We start from the raw sequence: 20,132 nt of genomic DNA, 5'->3' as shown, positions 1-20,132 counted from the left end.
TGGCGTTATCTTTCTATTATCACCACACAGTCACACACACACACACAGGTTCACCATTCTTCACCAATACTGTGGCTGGCACAATCCCATGACAGTTTTTGGCATCTTTTGACTTGTTTTGCTATCATTTTTTATTTATTTATTTGACGTTAAAAAAATATTTTTTAATCGGATTACTAGCAAATAAATACCAACTCCTCTAAAAAAAAATATTATTATAATTATAATTATTATTAATAATAAACTCTAAGTCGCTTTTGGGAGAAACATTATAGCTTAAATTGTGACAATTTTTTTTAATTCTTGAGTTTTTTTTAACCAATTACATCATTTTAGGATAAATTAAAAACCAATTACTTCAATTTATTAAGCAATGACAAAATTAAAAGAAAAGGACTGGAGGTTGAAAGAAAGGGATTGAAGTGAGAAAACAAAGGAAATAGATGGTAGTTTCAAAAATAACATGAGAAGTTCTCTTTGGTTCTCATATTTTTCAAATCTTAAAATCTTGGTCCCTTGATTTTTCAAAAAATCAGTTTCATTTTCCTTATTTTTTTGCCTTTCAAAATGGACTTGGTGAGCTTGCTTGGCTCATTATTAAATATAATCTAGTATATAATTTGTGTTTTGAGATTATATATTTATATCCACATGTATTTTTCAAGTTTTCAATTTATTTTTTAGTTACATATCGTTTGATTTTTAAGTGGTTTTCACATAAAATAACAGTATTTTTTTTAATATGTACAACCTTACATGATATTTTTTTCCCTTTAATTTTATTCAATTGATTTCATGTGTGTCTATTCTATAATTATTTAATTAATAAAAAAATAATTTTAATAAATAAAATAATTAAACACAACATGTCAAATGACCTATAAACACAATAAGTTAAATAATATGTTGCGAGATCAAATATTTTAATTTATATTTATTACTTGATTTTTCTAATTTCATCTTTAATTATCATTAATGATTTTTTTTCATTTATTAACGTGAATAATTCTCGATTTACTTAATTAAATACAAAATGTTTAAGACTTTTATTTTATTTTTGTTAAAATAAACATTAGAAAAGCCTGCAAATTCAATTTTTCTGCAGGAAATTTTTTTTTTATATTATGACCACAGGTCAAATAGCAAGTAAATTTTCTAAATATTGATTTCAAAATACACCTTAGAAAACCAATAAAGAAAATGCACTGTACCGTCCCTTTGAAATGAATGGTTGGGATATTTTGAATCCTTAAGCAACTCGTCGTTCTTTTTTTCCCGTCGCTGTACTACAAGGAACTTCAGCCCAGCCACGCATCATGCTACGAACACCACATAAAAGAATGTGAATACCATTGGTCTAATCATCATGGACTTTTCCAAACCCTAATGTTCCACATATCACAAAATTCATGGCCAAAAATAAACCACACCACATTTTTTCCAGGGCCAGACAAAATTGCACTCGCTTGGCTCTCAATGCCCAGGGATTTAGCAGAGTTCAAAGCGAGTAGAGATAACAACACAACACGAGGTAAATCTGAAAGAGCAGATATAGCTTTTAAAAATGCATGGCTGTGCATTCAAGGGTTCAAATCGTGCTTAGGAATCAAGAAAACTGGCCTTGTCAGGATTTTGTTTCTCATGAACAAGTCGAACACAAAGTTACAAGAAAGTTCAATGTCAAATTACTTGGCAGAAACAGCAGAAAATAGCAGAGTTTTGCAGCAGAGCAAGATGCATTCCTGAACCTAAACATGACCGTTCTTCCCAAGATCAGTGAACAGTAAAAACAAATTCAACAAAAATAAAAAAAGGATAATAGGCATCCGTCCTTTGTGCTGCGCACCTACTTCCATAGCAAAACGTATAGCAAAACGACAGGTGTTTGATATATTTTTCTAGCTTCACAGATTACAAAACAATATCTCAATTCTAAATTACGACTATCACTTACAGCAGGGGAAGAAAACCAAAAAATATCTCAGGGCTTCCCTTTGTCCAGAGAAAGAATAAATTTATACCCGATCCCAAAACCCTGTTCCATCATCTGTTGCGTTGTTAAGTCCCCCATACATGAACGGAGGCTTCATCTAAGAAATTATTGTCTCAACAATAAGAACATGCTCTGATGAAGCACAATCAGGTCTAAATTTTGTCGGTGAAGTCCTAGTCGCATTTAATGTTCTTATAGATCCTCCTCACAAACAAATTGGAGCCTAGATAACCAACAGCTCCTGCACATGCAAATAAAAAAAAGCATATCAATCATTAAGAGGGAAGAACAAAAGGGCATGATTAGGGCATCCTTGCTCCCTGGTCACTTAAGTCTCAAATTGCATCAATCACTACCCAAATTGCTAGTATTTGCTCTCTACTAGCAACTTATTGTCTCGGTGGGGCTCGTCACAAATTACTACAGGACAAACTAACAAGTATAATCTGTTTCCCATCAGAAACAAGAGGGGAAATTTTAGTGAGAATAGACATTAGAATAAGTCAGCACTAAAACAGTGACTGCAGTATTATGCATTATAAACAACAAAAATATCAAACTCACCACAGAGAATTCCCAATCCAAGACAGAACATCAAAGTGTATCCAAAATAGAAGCTGGTCTGGAAGAAGCCTGACATCTTAGTCTTCACGGAGTAGTAATATATTGAGTACAAGTACACATAAACAGCTGTTGAGGCAGCAGAGAAGAATGAAGTCCACTGCCAGTGATAGTTCTCCGCATTAAGCAAGAAATATGTCCCCACTATTGTTACACAAACTGTTACAATAATGAGAATCAGGAAAACAAGCAGCATAAAGCCGTATACATAGTACACCTGTCAACCAGTAACAGCAGCAAGGTTAGTACAGCGTCAAGCAGATACATTGCTTAATCTGTATTATGCATTTGTTTTCCAGTTCTCATAAACAAAAGACTTATGAGTGATCAGAAACATTTTAATGCACATAAAACCTATCTGAACAGGCATGCCACTCAATACAATAAAAACTAAGATAGGGTACCCAAGAAAACAGTCACTCAAGTTTAAATTGGATTTGAACACAGAATGGTTAGCATATATTATATTTGCAACATGCTTTTTCCGAGCAGGAAAAAAATTATGTTGAAGTTCTTCATTCGTTTTAAAAGATTTGGCCAGACATAGATAAGCATGTCCATGCCCTTGTGAAATAGAACTCCAAATAGGTTATTAAACAACAAGGTTTTATAGAAAATTAAATTCGCTTGAAGTCTGGCAACGTAACAAACTACCGTCATACACATTAGATGAAAGTTTTAAGCCTTAAACTTATACACGATATTTGCTCCACACAAAAACAAGTGAAAATCAAGGGTATCAAGAAACAATCATTATACACGAGATTAATATAATTTTACTTGTTGCAATAAAAAATAAAACAGATATGTTCACCTTGTAATTCCAGAAGGATGTGAAGACAAAGTACATCTCAATGAATATGCTGCCAAAGGGCAAAAGTCCTCCCATCATTGAGACCACAGATGGTGTGAGGTACCATTTCTTCTCAGGAATTGGACGGGGAATGGTTTTCACACGACATGGATTGTTTGGAGCACCACTCCAATTTCTTCCAACAACAGTGCCAAGAAGGGCCAGAGGGAAGGAGATGAAAGCCCATATTACAAAAACAACCACCATGGTGCCAAAGGGAATTGCAGCTAAAGATCCATAGAATATAGCAATTGTGTTCAGGATGAACCCAATGCCAAAGCACATGCATGGAAATAGACAGGCAGTGAGAATCATCGACTTGATCCAACTTTTACCTGGCAGCCAAAATAGAGCCATAAGCAAATGATAAAGGACGACAAAGAGAACAGAAAATCAGCTGACTAATGGACAAAGATGCATACCTCCATGGCGAGAATACAGCCCCCCGCTCACATAACCAGCAATAAATGATGTGAGAGCATAACATACTATGAAAGTCGTGACAATTGCTCCTCTCCTGCAACACATAAATAGCATCAAACATTACCTCACAAGCAATGACTGAAAGGGAAGAACAAAGATTACAGCAAGAATACCCCAAACTTTTTTGCTGGTTAAAGTTTACATCACTTGGTTTCAAGACATTCAGTATCCAACAAAAGACCAATTTTAAGAGGATGAAGTTGACTATATCCTCAGGTCAATAGACAAAGATTAAATCAACATTCTAATTAAAAAAACCATTTAAAAAATGTCTGTCATCTCCCGTCCCTTCTCTTCACTTCTACAGCATTTTCAGCAGCCAAGCAAATCCAAACGGATTCAACACAACCATCAGTATGTGATACAATGATTCAAAGACGCAAGCATTCATAACAAACCCAATATACATGATTCATTATCATAGAAGAATGAAGTTAAATTTGAAAGGCTCAAAAAGATGAGATCTCCACGCCTCTCAATTTCAGCAAAAGATACCACAATGAAAGATGAGGATGCACAGTAAAACTAAATTTATTGTTAAATGACAAAATCCCCAACACAGCAAGCATAGCCTGAAATGACATTAACCAAATGAATATCATTCTATGTCTATCTGTAAATATATACCGAACCTAATCCAAGCATGCAACCAAGGTATTCCAAGAATCCAAAGTTGTGACTCATCCAAAATCCTTGCCAGAAAAATCTCAAATGTAAATCCAGTCATTAATTTATTTTATGCCAATTGAAGAGCACCATTCTCACAGCACCAACTGCACCAAATCCATATTTCCTAACCCACCGGCGCCCTGATGTCTGAAGGCGATGTCAACATCAGAGGTGGCAGAAATATCAGTTATGACCATGGATCCATCTTTTACAACTTTAGGCACCACTATTTTGCAAGCGATCATTGAAAAGAACACAGTCAAAGGCATCCTCCATCTCCACAATAACCCTCCCCTCAGATCTCCCGCTGATAAACCTTAGTCAAGAACATCGTAGTTTCGGGATGACAAGTAGGTGGTGGTTGAATAAAGTAGAAATGAGGGGTACAGGTATGCTAACTGTTGAGGATCAGTTGGGTAAATGTTACCTGCAAAGAGATGCACGCCCCTTGCAGATTTATGTTTGTTATGGTTCAGTGGCTTGTTCAATGAGAAAAAGATTAAGGCAAATGAGAGGGTTGTTTGAATTAAACAGAAAAAAGATGATTTAACAAGCAAGTCAAGATTGGCCACTGTAGATGTCCTAAGTAGATGAACCTAGGGCACTTTGATTCCATATATGGAATAAATAAAGGCACTATTTGATGTCAACACATATTTGACAATCATTTAACATGTAGCTTGCAGGATGACTTAAGTACTAATCTTAAATGGAGACCATTTTAAAGAAGATAGTGCAGAGTATAACAAGAAAAGAAGTTCAAGATAACAATCTTCAAGGAAATTGCAATCGCCAATATGCACCAGCGCTATAATACAGAAAAATGATAGCTGCAATGGATTGTTAGGTCAAATATTAAGTTTACCTGCTGATGATAAATTATAAAACATATAAATATGATAAATTGTATAACATGGGGTAATATCTCAACATACCCGACATACAACGTTCCAACAATTGCCATCAAGATGACAAGAAGCACAAGCATCGCTAGCTGAGCACCTGTTCCAACGACAGCTGAGAGAACAACCAAACTGCGAGGTGGCCGGAAAACATCCCCATGAACAAGTTTCCAACCAGTCTCCTCACTAACATCTCTTTCCTGAGAATGTCAGTATAATTAGCACAATTAACAATATATTGATAAATAAAAAAGAGAGTAATCTGACCAGTCAGAATCTACAAGAATTCTCTATAAAAACACCAAAGATTAAAAAATATTCACAATAAACCCATTATTTAAACAATAACAAGAATCGGGAGAAGTATACCAAAGACTCCACCAGATCATCATCATCCCGAGCATATTTTGCATAGTCATTTCTAAGTGTCCGCATCAAAATCATTGACACTAAACCGGTGAGAAAGATAACCATCATGAATGAATTGAAGATGGAAAACCAATGGATCTGCACTTTCAAATGCATTTATAACTAAATAAGTAAAATTAAACAAATAGACAAATTACACAATTAAACAGCCAATAATCCAACCCACAATCAAAAGTTTTTGTAGAACTAATGAAACAATGTAAATCAAGATAGCAAACAATGAGAAGCACAATACTAAACCAATGTTACCTGATGCTCAAAGAAGGGGTAGTCCAAGTAAACATCAAAGCGACGTGCAAAACTGACATTAGTCAAAGACCATTTGACAGAATATGTCATCTCCAACACTGTCCCAGCTTCAAGGGGCTTTGGATTCTCTTGTGTGAGATTGACATGAATAATCTGCAAGCGAAGATGCTTTTAGCATTGATGAGAAAAAAAAATAGCAATGCCATTAATAGAAAGTCATATGGAAGTTCAGGAACCACAAACCTGATCTTTATTATATTTGATAGTGATGCTCTTATGCGTGAAAAGGAGATGCTTTCCATTATCACTGTTCTTATCAGGACGCAATTCACCCACAAAACCTAAAATATAAATAAGGATATATTCAAGAATAAATTATCCAGTCAAATTGAGAGAAAAGTACAACAATGTAAGTTCAGTGAATACATACCCCATAATGGCAGATCATCTGAACTTGCAATCAGAATCCCAAAGATCACAAACCAGAGACAAAAGGACAGAAAAGTAAACAATGAGCATCCCAGTATACAAAGGAAACTTAGTTCCAAGATATAATTTAAAAGATCATGTAAACCTCCAAAAAAAAACCCACATGCACACACTCATGCTGCTTGATATAGGGAAACAGAGGGAAGGAAGCACAAACAGAGTAGAGGAATCTTGACCATTAAATAAACAGAAGCCTTAACAAACTGATATCTAATAAACATATGCACCACAACACTTTCATCCACACAAACAACACATCTGAAGAATACAGCTCAAAACATACCAATGAAGAATTCGAACCAATAACTGTTCTCAATTGCATCCTTGAATTGTTTGACCTTTGCTTCATCAAGTTCAAGCTGACAAATAACAGCTTTGTCCACATTCTCTGTTAAAAACAAAAATAAGAAAAGAAAAGGACGTCAAATTAAATGCAACAACAAACATATGGTCAGATTCCACCAGAAAAGTTAATGCACAAGAAAAGAATTTATGTACTCGCAAACTTTAAGTCAATCTGGCTATCAATAAGCTCATTTCCACCAAGGACCTCGCCAAGGCCACCCCATTTGTGTGTCCCATCATTGCTAGATGGATGGCAAAATGGAAGGCTGTAATAGTTGTATGTCTCTTGTGGATTGTTATAAGGACCCACTTTGTTTACCCAAAGCTTAACTGCTTCTTCTTGTCCATACTGCAGATGTAATTTTATAAAAAAAACTTGTCATTGGAGAATAAATTAAAAGCATAGCAAGAGATTGGTTGAAGAACACATTTCATTTAAATAAAACCATCAGGACAATCATAAGAGGATTCAAGCTAGTTAGCTCATACAAAGACAGGAAGCACATCTTACTGTTAAGATATCAAGACAAGAAACATCACTTTACTCTCAAAAATGGAATCTGTCTCCCACTCTAGATAGTTGGTCACTCTTCCTAGTCTGCTCTCGTCATCGAAAATCACGCCATAGTCAAATTTTCCCATTCCTCACAAACATATGTATATAAAAAAAACAAATTTAAAGCAACTACAAGATGTAAATATCATCACACTAAGTCACACGTCCTCTGAACGACAAGATAAAGACGAAACACTACAGCTAACAGTCATTCCCAAAATCTTTCCTTGAGAAAATTCAACTTCAATTGCTCCTGATTAAGTTCATCCTATCCATTAAACAAGGTGCATTGAACCAGCAAAGTGAATTTCCGCATCAAATCTTGCCAACCAACAAACAAAACACCTTTCACAACGCAATGTATAAGCTGTCATTTGCAAAATTGAGACTCGGTCAAGAGGTGTTTTTTTTTTTAATAAAAAGAGTGTTCCCTAATGAGAATTAAGCCAACGAATTCCCTATAATGTAATCCAAAAGGATCAGTCATAATCAGATCCAACTTTCCAATAATTCATTAATTTTATACAAGAAAACGATGCAAAACCTTGCAGATCTGACTAAAATTCGTGAACTTATTACATAAAACCTAAAGAGCGAGTCACTATTGGTGAGTGCACCTGAGTCAGAACTAAACAAATAGGGTTTGAGATATCAAAATTTCAGTTACCCTGTGATCTGCGTCGAAGGCGAGAGCGGGAGAGAGGAGGAGGAGGGAAATGAAGGCGATGAGAGGAAGAGATCGAATGGCGGAGGACATGGCGATCGCCGGTGACGGAAGGATCTGACGGTCAAGATTCGGTCAATCAAATCAAACCAAATCTCTCTCTCTTTTTATTTCAAAAATCTTTTTCTCAAGGACGGATGAATTCTCTCGAGTTGCTCTGATTTTTCCCGTTATAGAAAGAGAGACAGTGAGAGACAGTGTTGTATTGTAATGCAAGGAGGGTTCTCAGATTTGCGAGTTCTTAATTCTTAAGGGGTTTTTTTTTTTTAATAGTTATAAAAGTTGACCGGCTGATGGGTAATGATCAGCCGTGATTAATTACGGACTCAGATTTTATTTTGATTTGGTTTTTTTATTAAGATTTTGTTAGGTATATCATTTTAATTGGGGTTTTTAAAAATTTTAATTTTTTTTGAAATAATTTTTTGATGTTTTTATATTATTTTAATATATTAATATAAAAAAATTAAAAAAACATTATTTTAATATAATTTGATGTAAAAACAACTTTAGAAAGCAACCGTTTTGAAAAGCAACCGCTGCTACTATTCCAAACACTCCTAATCTAATATGACTAAACTTAGCATGTCAATTAGATGACCTGTAGATATAGAATTTGGCCGCTCTAAGTTTCAAATCAAACTTATATTGGAGAAGAGTTGAGTCAGTAAAACCTAAACATTATAAATGAACTTATAACTTGATTGTCGCAATCAAAAATTGATTTAACTTTTTTTTTTAAATCAAAATAACTTGTTTAGATTTTTAAAAAAATGCTTGAAATAATATTATTTTGAATTGACTCAAATTAATCTACCTCAACTAGTGACTCAAGTCTTACATCAAGTCGTAAGTCTAATTCAATTTGATAACTTTGATTAAAACACGTAAAAAAACATTAGGTTGATCCACTAACTTATGATTTAACCTAATCAACTATAGTCTAAACTTTTTTTTTTCTAGTAGTAAGAATGACGACCCATATAGACTCTATGGAGATCTCATCCAAGGAAGTTGAATTGTTATCACGTTCGAATAAAAAAGTTAAATTTGATTCAAGAAAACAACTTGTAGTGGAGGAAATAAGTTCAGATTTGTTGAAGAAGTCAAAAGTAACCAATAGAGTTTCAGTTACAAGGATCCTCTTATGGTGGCTTTGTATTTGAATATGAAGATGGTTGAAGATTGCCAGGTAAAGGTTATATTTACAAGGATGATGAAAGGATTTTGGTGAGGATGAATGTGCATTTATTAAATTGTTCGTTGAAGATAAACGAAAAATCAGGGGACCTTGATGTCAAACCATAATTATCAAGATTATAGGAAGAAGGTCGGTTATACATAGTTAATGAAAATGGTCCATATTTTATGGAAGATTAAGGGTGATCTAGGGTTGGTGGATTTGGGAAACAATTTCTTCCTTGTTAAGCTCTTCAATCCTAAGGACCGTGATTACATTTTTTTTAGGTTTATGGATGATGGCAAACTAGTATCTCATAGTGAGGCAATAACATCCAAATTTTAATCATTACGAAGCAACAATTGAAAAGGTCGTTGTATGGGTAAGGTTGTCTGGAATATTACAATAATACGATCTTATGGAAAATTAGAGACATATTGGATAGGATGACCTCTTTCGGTTCTCATGGAAATCATGCTAGAATCTATGTGGAAATGGACCTTATGAAGCCTTTATTGTTGAAGTTCAAATTGAGAATGAGGTTTGGTCATGTAGTAAATGAAGGCCTTCATCTAATGTGTTTTAATAATGGTTAGTATAATCACAAGAAGGAATCATGCCTTTATATACAGCATCATGCTGAAGTGTATCTGAAGTAAATGGTATGAGTAATAACAATATGTTGCAGACAACTAACATGGTGATCAGACCAGAGGTGGCGGGAACTTATAGATAGTGAATGATTGTGAAGAATACAAGGAAAAAATTAAACAAAAAAATTGTGATCATGGAGTTAAGGAAGCCATTTGATTCTGGTTAGAGATCTCGTATAGATACTACAATAGTCCAGCCTAAGAAAAGGATTAAAAAAACTAATTTACTAGAGGGTTATTGGCTCAACGTGTTACAAGGTTCGAACATGAAAATTGAAGTAATTAGGATGGAAAATAACAAGATTGTTGGTGTTGGCCCGACTTTAGGGAGCAGGAAATAAAAATAATGATATTTCTATTAAGGCAATTTTGGTAGGAAATTATATCATAAAAAAGGGCCAAAACAATAAATAGGTTGGTAAAAAGGACTTTATTCATGGATCTCAAGTCCTTAGCCACATAAAACTAAAGTGGCCAAAATCAGTTGGTGGAATGTCGTATACAAGATTTTTTCCATGGTTGGTAGTTTTTTCTAGTTTTTTGTTTTTTTATATATCTTATGGAAGATTATATCTAATCAATATAGGGTATAATACCAAATTTGTATTTTCACGATCAAGATTTTTGTTCGGATAAATGGTGGATCTAGTATTCTCATGATCAAATTATGGATACGTTCATTCTGTAAAGTATCTTCGATTCTTTTATATACTTTTTTTTTAACATTAATGTATTTTGATTTTATTCTTGATTGATAAGATTCTAACCTACGATGGATGTATCTTTTGACAAAAGACATTCTTCATTCCGCCTATCATTTTAGCATGTATTAGTTTATCGACTGGCTTGGATAAAAAAATTGAATGTGAAAAAATAATATTTAGATCTTCGAAAACTTTTTAATATTGTCATGAAACTCAATATAGCAATTTCAACTTGAAAAATCTCAACCCGACTATTTGGTTAGCCTTGGTTTCAAATTAAATCGTGTGGGAGTTGTCCTATGTGACATTGTTCACTGAGTAGGTCCAAAGAAAAAAATCAACCCAATAATAAAAGATAAAATTAAATAAAAACTTCATATTAAATTATGAGATTGAAAAGAAAAATAAAAGATCACAACAAAAAGAAAACCCAAAGGAATTAAATACCCCATATTAAATGTTGGAATTGAAAAAAATAAAAATAAATTTACCATTAACTGAATACTAAATGATAAAATTAAATAAAAACTTCATATTAAATGATGGAATTTAAACAAGGATAAAAATAAAGGGCCAAAAACCCAAAGAAAAAAAAACTCATATTAAAGAAAGAAATAAATAGCTTGAGAATGGTTTATTTTAGAAATATAGATGAGGGGCTCATATCATTGCTAAAACATTAAGTTTACGACTTTTTTTTTTCCAAGTATAAAAATTATTATTAGACAACATACTAAAACATATGCGGTTTTCACTATAGCAATTCACAATAAAAAGCTCACTTTGACCTTATTTACATAAGTGTTTTTTTTTCTTCTTTGATTTTTTTTTTGCAATGAATGTTTTTTTTTTAATTTGATCCTTTAATATTGGATTTGTTTTTTATTTAGTTATCTTACTCTCATGACACAGATGGCGAATTTGACGAGTTAACTCAGTTAGCTCGAGTTTTTTTCTTAAATATTTTTCTCCAATTTCATCATTTAATATTGGATTAATTAGAAATTAGACTTCATGGTTTGTTTTGTTTACTTTCTATTAGATTATTCCGACCTTATGACCCAAGAATAGTTCTTAACGGGTTAACATGAGTTGATTTGGGTTATTTTTTTTAATTGAGATTTTCTTTCAATTTTATCATTCAATATTGGGTCGGTTGAGAATTGAGCTTCATAATCTGTTTTGATTTGTTTTCTAGGGGGATATCTTGATCTCATAATCATGTGCGCGATTTTTGATATTTTAACCCTGGTTAAATTAGGTTGCTTTTAAGAAATATTTCGGTTTCATGACCTGGGTCACGAGTCCTTCAACATTAAATTTGCTTTTTATCGGGTTGTCATCGTCTTATGATTCAGGTCACTAGTTTAGCGGGTTAACCTAATTGACTTAGTTTTTTTTACTTGACTTTTTTTTCACAATTTCACAATTTAATATTGTGTTTTATTATGAATGAGGTTTCATAATTTTTTTTGTTTGCTTTTTATTAGTTTATCTCAGCCTCATGACTTAAAAAAAGTGCTTAACGGGTTAACCCGAGTTGACCTGACTTATTTTTTGTGTTATTTTTTAATTAAAATATTTACAAATTTTATCGTTCAATATTAGGTCCGACAATGTCTATTGAGGATTGAACTTCATAACTTATTTTGATTTGCTCTCTGTGAGGTTATCTCAGTCTCATAACTAGAGTTGCGAATTTGGCGGGTTAAATTATGTCATTTTTTTTTATTTTCTTTCTATGAGGTTATCTCCGTTTTATAACTCGGCTTATGGGTTTAGCGGATTAACTTGGGTTATTCTTTAATTTTTTTTTAAATCTCATTCTTCAATGTTAGGCTAATTAAGAATTGTACTTTGTAATTTTGTTTTGATTTGCTTTCTATGGAGTTATATCGGTTTCATGACCCAAATCACGAGTTTCACAAGTTAACTCAATTTGCTTTTTTAGATCATTTTTTAATTGATTTTTTTTTCAATTTTATCCTTCAACATTTAGTTGGTTAAGAATTAGGTTTCAAAATTTGTTTTGATTTATTTTTTATAGAGTTATTATAGTTTCATAACTCGAGTCATAAATTTAACATGTTAACTCGGGTAGACCCAAGTCTAATATGTTGTTATCTTAATATATATATATATATATATCAATTCTCACATGATTTTTTTCACTAGAAAAAATTAAAACATTGACAATATTTAAATATGTTTTAAACATTCAAGAAAAAATTAACTCTTCCTTCATCATAGCGTAAGTCAATAATCTATTGAAATGTAAAATCTCTTTATTTTTTTCTATTTTAATATAATTAATTACCTTCGCCATCCGCCAAACTTCGCCCCTTATATATTTTTTTTAAAATACAATTTTCACTTAAAGATTAATAGAGTTAACTTTTCTCTTTAATTTTTTTTAAAAAGCTAAAAATATCGTTGTTTTAGACATTATAATAGAGTTAACATTACTTTTTTTTTACGTGTGGCTTGAAGAAGCATCCAATTAATATTTTTGTAATGTTTTACAATGATTTTGATATGTTGATATAAAAAAAAATATTTTTTTAATTTTTTAATATACTTTTAAATAAAAAACATTTTTAAAAAACACATATTAAAATACCAAACACGCATTTAAAAGAAACCAACAAGAATTGTACTCTGATTTTATTATATCAATTACATTCTTCTTTTTCTATAAGAAAAACTCATGTTTTTTCCAAACTTACACAACTAAGTTTTGATTTTCAAGATCATATTTGTTTTTGTGTTTTAAAATTGTTTTTAAAAAAATTTGAATTTTTTTTATTTTTTTCTTTGTTTCAAATTAATAATTGTTTTGGTGTTTTCAAATTATTTTGATGTGCTGATGTTAAAAATAATTTTTAAAAAATGAAAAAATATTATTTTAATATATTTTCAAGTAAAAAACACTTTAAAAAACAACCACAACTATATATTTATACATACAAAAGCAACACATTTTCTTCATCAATATACAATGTGAAAAGTGCAATTTTTTTAAAATAGAGAAATCGAAGTGTAATATCATCTAAACTAGTGGATGAAGAGGCCGTTAACTCTTTTTTTTTAAATGTGTGAGAAGTGTCATTAGACAGTCAAATAAAAAAAAAACAATAAAGTAAAGCTCACAATAAACAAGAGTGAGGCCTCACACATGGAAACATTTCTCACCAAAAAAACAAACAGTGATTGAGACAGAAAAAGATATTCCATTTCTGTGACACATTCCCTCTCTTTAACAAAAATAAATAAATAAAAGAAAAGAAAAGAAAAGAAAAGAAAAAAGCTACAGCATATCTATATAATTCTATATCCTTTTCTTTCCTTTTTAATTTAATTTCAGTTTCTTTCAAATTTCATCATCAGATTCTCTGCTTCCCTTCCCTTCCCCACCACCGCCACCACCACCACCGCCGCCGCCACCGCCACCGCCGCCACCACCGCCACCACCGACGATACCGCTTTCTCGCTTTGTTCCTCGAAAGTATATAGTTTTGGTTTTTGGAAATGAATTGAAGGAGAAGAAAGAGGTATAATTAATTGAGGTAAATATTTGTTTTTTCTGTTCTTATATTTATAAAGAGAAGGAAAATGGAGAGGTACGAGCTGGTGAAAGACATAGGATCTGGTAATTTTGGAGTGGCAAGGCTGATGAGGCACAAGCAAACCAAAGAACTTGTCGCCATGAAATACATCGAGCGTGGCCTCAAGGTAACTTTCTTTTCAAAGAAGAAGAAGAGGTATGGTAGAAGTGTAGTGTGTTGTATTGGTGTTGTAATTTAGATCTGTTTTTTTTTGTGATTAGATTGATGAAAATGTAGCAAGGGAGATTATCAATCACAGATCGCTTCGCCATCCTAACATAATTCGGTTCAAGGAGGTTAATTTCTTTTAATTTCTATTTCTATTTTATTTAATTATTTTGGTGCATGTTGTTCGAGAAGTTTTTTTTATTAATTTTTTTGGCAGGTGGTTGTGACGCCTACTCATCTTGCTATCATCATGGAGTATGCTGCCGGAGGAGAGCTGTTCGAGCGAATTTGCAATGCTGGAAGGTTCAGTGAAGATGAGGTTTTATTTTTAATTAGTTTTTTCTTTGTTTTTCTTATTTGATTAATTTTTAAATACAAAATATGCTGAATAAGTTTGATTTTTTATTTATTTTCAGGCAAGGTATTTTTTCCAACAGCTTATTTCAGGAGTTAGTTACTGTCACTCTATGGTAAAGCAAGTTGATTTATTTATACTTTTTGATTGCTGATTGATTTTTTGTCTTTTTTTTTTGATATTATTTGTTTTGTTTTTAATGATTCTCAGCAAATATGCCATAGAGATTTGAAGCTGGAAAATACCTTGTTGGATGGAAGCCCGGCACCGCGGTTGAAAATCTGTGATTTTGGTTATTCTAAGGTTGTTTGATAAAGCAAATTGGTGCTAATATTTGTAGTTTTTGTCTTGGTTTATTTGTGTAGTTTTTAGATTGTTATCAATTTTATTTGTGCAGTCGTCTTTGCTGCATTCAAGACCCAAATCTACAGTTGGCACTCCTGCTTATATTGCTCCAGAGGTTCTCTCTCGGAGAGAATACGATGGCAAGGTAAATCTCAGATTAATTTCAGTCTATATGTTTTCCTTTTAAGTCCTGATAACAATCTGAGATCATTAGTTAAACAGCTTCAATATTTCCCAAGACTCCTACTTTGATTTAAGTGCCAAAGGCCATGTTAGATTTAAATTGGAGGTGATGTTATCCTGAAATTTCTTATCTGCATCTGGTGGTAGCTTGCATGCTAGCATGACTCATCAACAATTAGCTGTTTCTTAAAATAAATGTTTGAACATGTTATACTCAGATCATTATAGTTGCATTTCCTTTTTCGTTACTTAAATTATTTTCATTGCGACTTCAACAGGACTAATTTGCACACCATTGATTTAGGTTTTTCATTTTTTGCATGGAGGACTGCCATTTTGTGTTCTACCCGTAGAATTAAAAGAATAAAAATTAACATTCATCTGAGTTGGATGGAATTGAAATTGAAATTAACATACATGTTTTTGAAACTTCATATGTTTTTTAGGAAGTTAAATTTTGTATGAAGGATTGCCTTTTAGGGTTCAAGCATTTAAGAATTTCATGGTCATCTGAATTAGATGGATTTAGCTTTCGAAACTTATCCTATATCATCAGAATATTTGCGTGTTGGTATCACCAGTTAGAAGTTACGAGTTCAATAAGTAGCTGTTATACAGAGAACTCTATAATTGGTTTAGTTTATATCCTCAGGTTGTAAGTTTGAATCTCACCACGTTTAGATCTGAGCTTTAGAGACTTGAGCTTTCAGTTCTGAACAAAACTTGTTCCAGCCATTTGCTGCTCTTTCTGTTTCTAGCCTCAGTAGTTTCAGATGGCTTATTTGTTTGTTAGTTCATCAAAAGAGCCTAAATCTGACAGCTGCAAGCGGACTGTGAACCAAGTGAAATTGAGATAAAGGCTAAAACCAGCAGATCTAATCTTTAGATGGTTTTCTGTGATTTCTTTTATATATATGTGTGTGTGTGTGTGTGTGGTCTGAAGCTCAATCCTCACAGGTAGAGGTGAAGAAAAATCTTGAAAACCTGACCCATCTCAAGGAAATTTCAAATGTTTGAGTATTTTAGGCAAACCCATCTCAATGAAATTTCAACTGTCACTAAGATGGCTTGATTTTTTATAATTACCAACAATGTACTTTCAGTGATAAAGCCATAAAAATCCCAAAACAGATTGTGAAATCCCAATCTTAAAATGTAAAAAGAAAAATATTTTTATCTGTTCTAGGTCTCTTGTCTAACCCTTTTGATTTAGAACACTGGATTTTGCTTGGCAATACTTTTTGAACAATCCTGCAAAACTATAGTTCCCTATGGTTCGAGAGTAGCGTACACCTCTTTTTTCTCAAATTTATTTCAGGTTTCTGGTTGAAGTTGTACTTCGGTCACATGTTTCCTGTTCTCTGTTTTCCTGTTTCAGTTTCATTTTAGTTTTAGTTGTCAACCATTGTGAATGGCTAGCTTCAGTATAAACTATGAAGACCAAGAAAAAAAATAAAATACCCATATCAGTTTTGCCATGTCAATTTGAACTTTGTCGTCTTCTTTTTTTGATTGGCTTGTGGCTTCAATTATACATTACACATTTGCATGTGATACTTTAGGAAATAAAAGCAGGTAAACTTCTTCTGTGGACTGTAAAGAACAAAGACATGCAAATTTAAGATCTGAATTTTTTTGAATATCTTCTTGGCAAAGGACATGAATATATCTCACTATGCATGTTTGTTATAATTTTCATTTCTGTTTGTTCAGTTGGCAGATGTGTGGTCTTGTGGGGTGACTCTGTATGTTATGCTGGTGGGAGCATATCCATTCGAGGACCAGGAGGACCCAAAGAATTTCAGGAAAACAATCAATGTATTACATTCTCTCTTGTGTGTGTCTCTCTTCTATTCAAGTTCTTTTTTTTCTTTTTACTGTTTATGAATTTCTTGTTGTTTATCTGCAGAGAATAATGGCAGTTCAATACAAGATCCCCGACTATGTCCACATATCTCAGGATTGCAGACATCTCCTCTCTCGCATATTCGTTGCAAATCCAATCCGGGTATGGATGAATAAACCTTGTCTAAACTTAACAATCAACTTATATTGTGAAGATACGTCATACTACATTGCGTTGGTAGATGTGCTTTCATTGAATTTTAATCAATCGGGAAATTAGAGTTCTTTGGATTTCCTTTTCATGTATTGCTGTTCTGATAGAATATCTTGATATAAGCCTACTTTCTGTTACATTAGCTACAAGTCTGTTCAAACCTATATAACTAGGTATAAAATCATAAAAATTATTAGAGAATTACCTGGTCACTTACCGTCTAATTCTGTTGCATAATTGTTGTTGTTGGTGTTGCTATTTCTTCTTCTCATCACCCCTGTTGTTGTTATTATTATTTAAATTTTTCATGCATTGTCTGAAACACTACCCTCTGGTGTTTTTTCTTCTTGCATGACATCATTGAATTTACTGATATCCTGTTCAGAACAAAGTTGCCAGCATGTACATGATTGCAACTGCTTGTTGTGAGACATGGGTCTGGTTGTATATTGTACCATGGGGAGCTTTTCATCTGTTTCCTTTTGGTTAGAATTTTGTATCAGAAACCAGGAAGACTGAACAGGGGATTCTTCTTTCTTTGCTTGTTGATGTTTTTATTTTTCTGTGTCATATGGTTTGCCAAGGGCAATTGCATATTATTAGAGTTATCAGTCCAACCTTCAGCTAGTAAGTTGGAGTGCAACTTTTATGATTGGATCTTGTGAATAAATTTAAAACATGCCAATTGCTCAAATAAGGGATTTGGAGAACATGCTGAGAACCCTCATAGCATGTGGATTGAATTGTTTGAGGTCATAGTTTATTATTATGCTGGTGGGTGCTGGTTAACCTGGGTGCAAAGTGATCCTGTGCTGTGTCAAGAAACTTGAAATTGTATTCCACAAACACTCAGAATGAGAGAAACTAATGGCCCCCAAAACGAGTAAATAGGAAAGGAAGGAGAAACAATGGCTGTTCTGTTGAGATAATAAAAGAAAGGAAATTGAGTATACATGGTTCTGTGAATAGGGAAAATAAGCTTGTTCATGAATGATGCAGGGTCTATCGAAACCCTGCATTCTTGCCAGGGCAAGCTGGTGGATGTCCATTGAACACTATGAGTAAGGATGCTGTCGCCCAAAATGAAAGCTAATGGTGTAGAAAATATTCAGAAAACAATGATAGGATTTGCTTATGCAAATTATTCTGAGCGATATTACATTCATTTATTTATTGTTCTCCATGGACACTGAATTTTCAGTTAGGCAGGGAAAGTTCCTGAAAACTAAAGTTCTGATTTTTAATGGATTAAATATTCGAATTCTGATGGTTTCTATGAACCATACATGTTCTTACAGAGGATCACAATTAAAGAAATCAAGAGCCATCCATGGTTCTTGAAGAACCTGCCAAGGGAACTGACAGAGGCAGCTCAAGCCATGTACTACAGGAAAGAAAACCCAACCTTTTCCCTTCAAAGTGTTGAAGAAATCATGAAGATCGTGGAAGAGGCCAAGATTCCTCCCCCAGTATCCCGATCTATTGGAGGCTTTGGCTGGGTAGGAGAAGAAGATGATGATGTGAAGGAAGATGATGCAGAGGGTGTTGAAGAAAAGGGCGGAGAAGAAGAAGAAGAAGAAGAAGAAGAAGATGAGTATGAGAAGAGAGTTAAGGAGGCACAAGCAAGTGGGGAGGTTCATGTCAGTTAAGATTCATTCCCTCTTCCTTCTACATTATGCTTTCGTGCTTTGCGTAGAACTGTGTGCTAATGGGCTGGTCCTGAATAAATGTTTGTAAATTGTAGCATCATATTGGGTAGAATGGGTGTGAAACTATTGAACTGTATGAGAATTAGAGTTGTCATAAACATTGAATTAAACTGTGTTGAGCAGGAAGGACTTCTAGCTGCTATGATCCTTGAATTAGGAGGATTTGAATGCTTGAAAGGGTTATTATGTTTGGGTTGCCTGTCTAGATTGGATTTGATCATGCAAGGATGTCTTATTCCTTAGAAGTGGCATGTTCTTTATTAGAAGCAGGGTATTGCAATAACATGTAGTATCCATTGATTAGTGTAGCTTTGATTCTGTCCCATGTTCTTTCAAGAGCATTGCTCTGATATCATTCTCTGATTTAATTTTGCATGTGATATGTAGTTATTCTCTTTTGCTATTTGCTCATATTTTTATTTTATGTGTAATTGTAGGAGTAGATCACCCTTGTTTTTTTGTCAAAATATACTCTATGTTTGCAAAATTTAGTCAGTATCAAATTGCATCACACTATAAGATTTCAATTGATATTTTAAAAAATGTTTAAGAATTTCAAAATTAATGTTTTTTCTTAAAAAGAATTTTAAAAATGTTCAAGGAATGAAAAATGTTTCTTGAAAAATAAAAATTTCAGAAGCTTTATTTTTTCTTGATAATGCTAAATCATTAAAATACTTGAAAATGTTTAAGACATTAAAAAATTAATTTCTTTTGAAAAAACATGGAAACTCCTCATTCACAATTTGTTTTTGAAAATGGTCAATAATATAAAAATCAATTTTATCTTGAGGTTTTTATTTATTAAATTTTTTATTTATTTGAAAAAATAATAATAAAATATCTCTTAATTATTTC

General features: G+C 32.9%; 2 protein-coding genes across 2 annotated transcripts; one reads left to right on the top strand and one right to left on the bottom strand.

Moving 5' to 3' along the window:
- Positions 1 to 1,805: 1,805 nt before the first annotated feature.
- Positions 1,806 to 8,565, bottom strand: LOC18098270 (transmembrane 9 superfamily member 1). The gene is made up of 12 exons (XM_024599719.2): positions 8,257 to 8,565; positions 7,187 to 7,382; positions 6,972 to 7,076; positions 6,630 to 6,647; positions 6,443 to 6,540; positions 6,200 to 6,352; positions 5,891 to 6,028; positions 5,555 to 5,721; positions 3,890 to 3,984; positions 3,429 to 3,802; positions 2,558 to 2,831; positions 1,806 to 2,234 (listed from the first exon to the last, which is right to left on the bottom strand). The coding sequence occupies exons 1-12, from the start codon at positions 8,344 to 8,346 to the stop codon at positions 2,167 to 2,169; spliced, it is 1,776 nt and encodes a 591-aa protein (XP_024455487.2). The 5' UTR covers positions 8,347 to 8,565; the 3' UTR covers positions 1,806 to 2,166.
- A 5,559-nt stretch (positions 8,566 to 14,124) lies between these two features.
- Positions 14,125 to 19,582, top strand: LOC18098269 (serine/threonine-protein kinase SRK2A). Its single transcript, XM_024599718.2, has 9 exons — positions 14,125 to 14,582; positions 14,677 to 14,751; positions 14,841 to 14,942; positions 15,040 to 15,093; positions 15,189 to 15,281; positions 15,376 to 15,468; positions 17,220 to 17,324; positions 17,416 to 17,514; positions 18,864 to 19,582. Exons 1-9 carry the CDS (start codon positions 14,463 to 14,465, stop codon positions 19,212 to 19,214), a joined length of 1,092 nt encoding a protein of 363 aa, XP_024455486.2. The 5' UTR covers positions 14,125 to 14,462; the 3' UTR covers positions 19,215 to 19,582.
- The last annotated feature ends 550 nt before the right edge of the window (positions 19,583 to 20,132 follow it).

This window comes from Populus trichocarpa, chromosome 4, assembly GCF_000002775.5.
Source record: "Populus trichocarpa isolate Nisqually-1 chromosome 4, P.trichocarpa_v4.1, whole genome shotgun sequence".
Lineage (NCBI taxonomy): Eukaryota > Viridiplantae > Streptophyta > Magnoliopsida > Malpighiales > Salicaceae > Populus > Populus trichocarpa.
This window is presented reverse-complemented; position numbering and strand designations above follow the sequence as displayed.

Bases quoted from the DNA above. Each gene is read 5' to 3' on its own strand.
- LOC18098270 (XM_024599719.2), bottom strand. From the start codon at position 8,346: ATGTCCTCCGCCATTCGATCTCTTCCTCTCATCGCCTTCATTTCCCTC. The intron at 6,353-6,442 runs GTTTGTGGTTCC...CTTCGCTTGCAG, and splicing joins TCAAATATAATAAAGATCAG to ATTATTCATGTCAATCTCAC. The intron at 2,235-2,557 runs GTGAGTTTGATA...TTGCATGTGCAG, and splicing joins TGGATTGGGAATTCTCTGTG to GAGCTGTTGGTTATCTAGGC.
- LOC18098269 (XM_024599718.2), top strand. From the start codon at position 14,463: ATGGAGAGGTACGAGCTGGTGAAAGACATAGGATCTGGTAATTTTGGA. The intron at 15,094-15,188 runs GTAAAGCAAGTT...AATGATTCTCAG, and splicing joins TTAGTTACTGTCACTCTATG to CAAATATGCCATAGAGATTT. The intron at 17,515-18,863 runs GTATGGATGAAT...ATGTTCTTACAG, and splicing joins TCGTTGCAAATCCAATCCGG to AGGATCACAATTAAAGAAAT.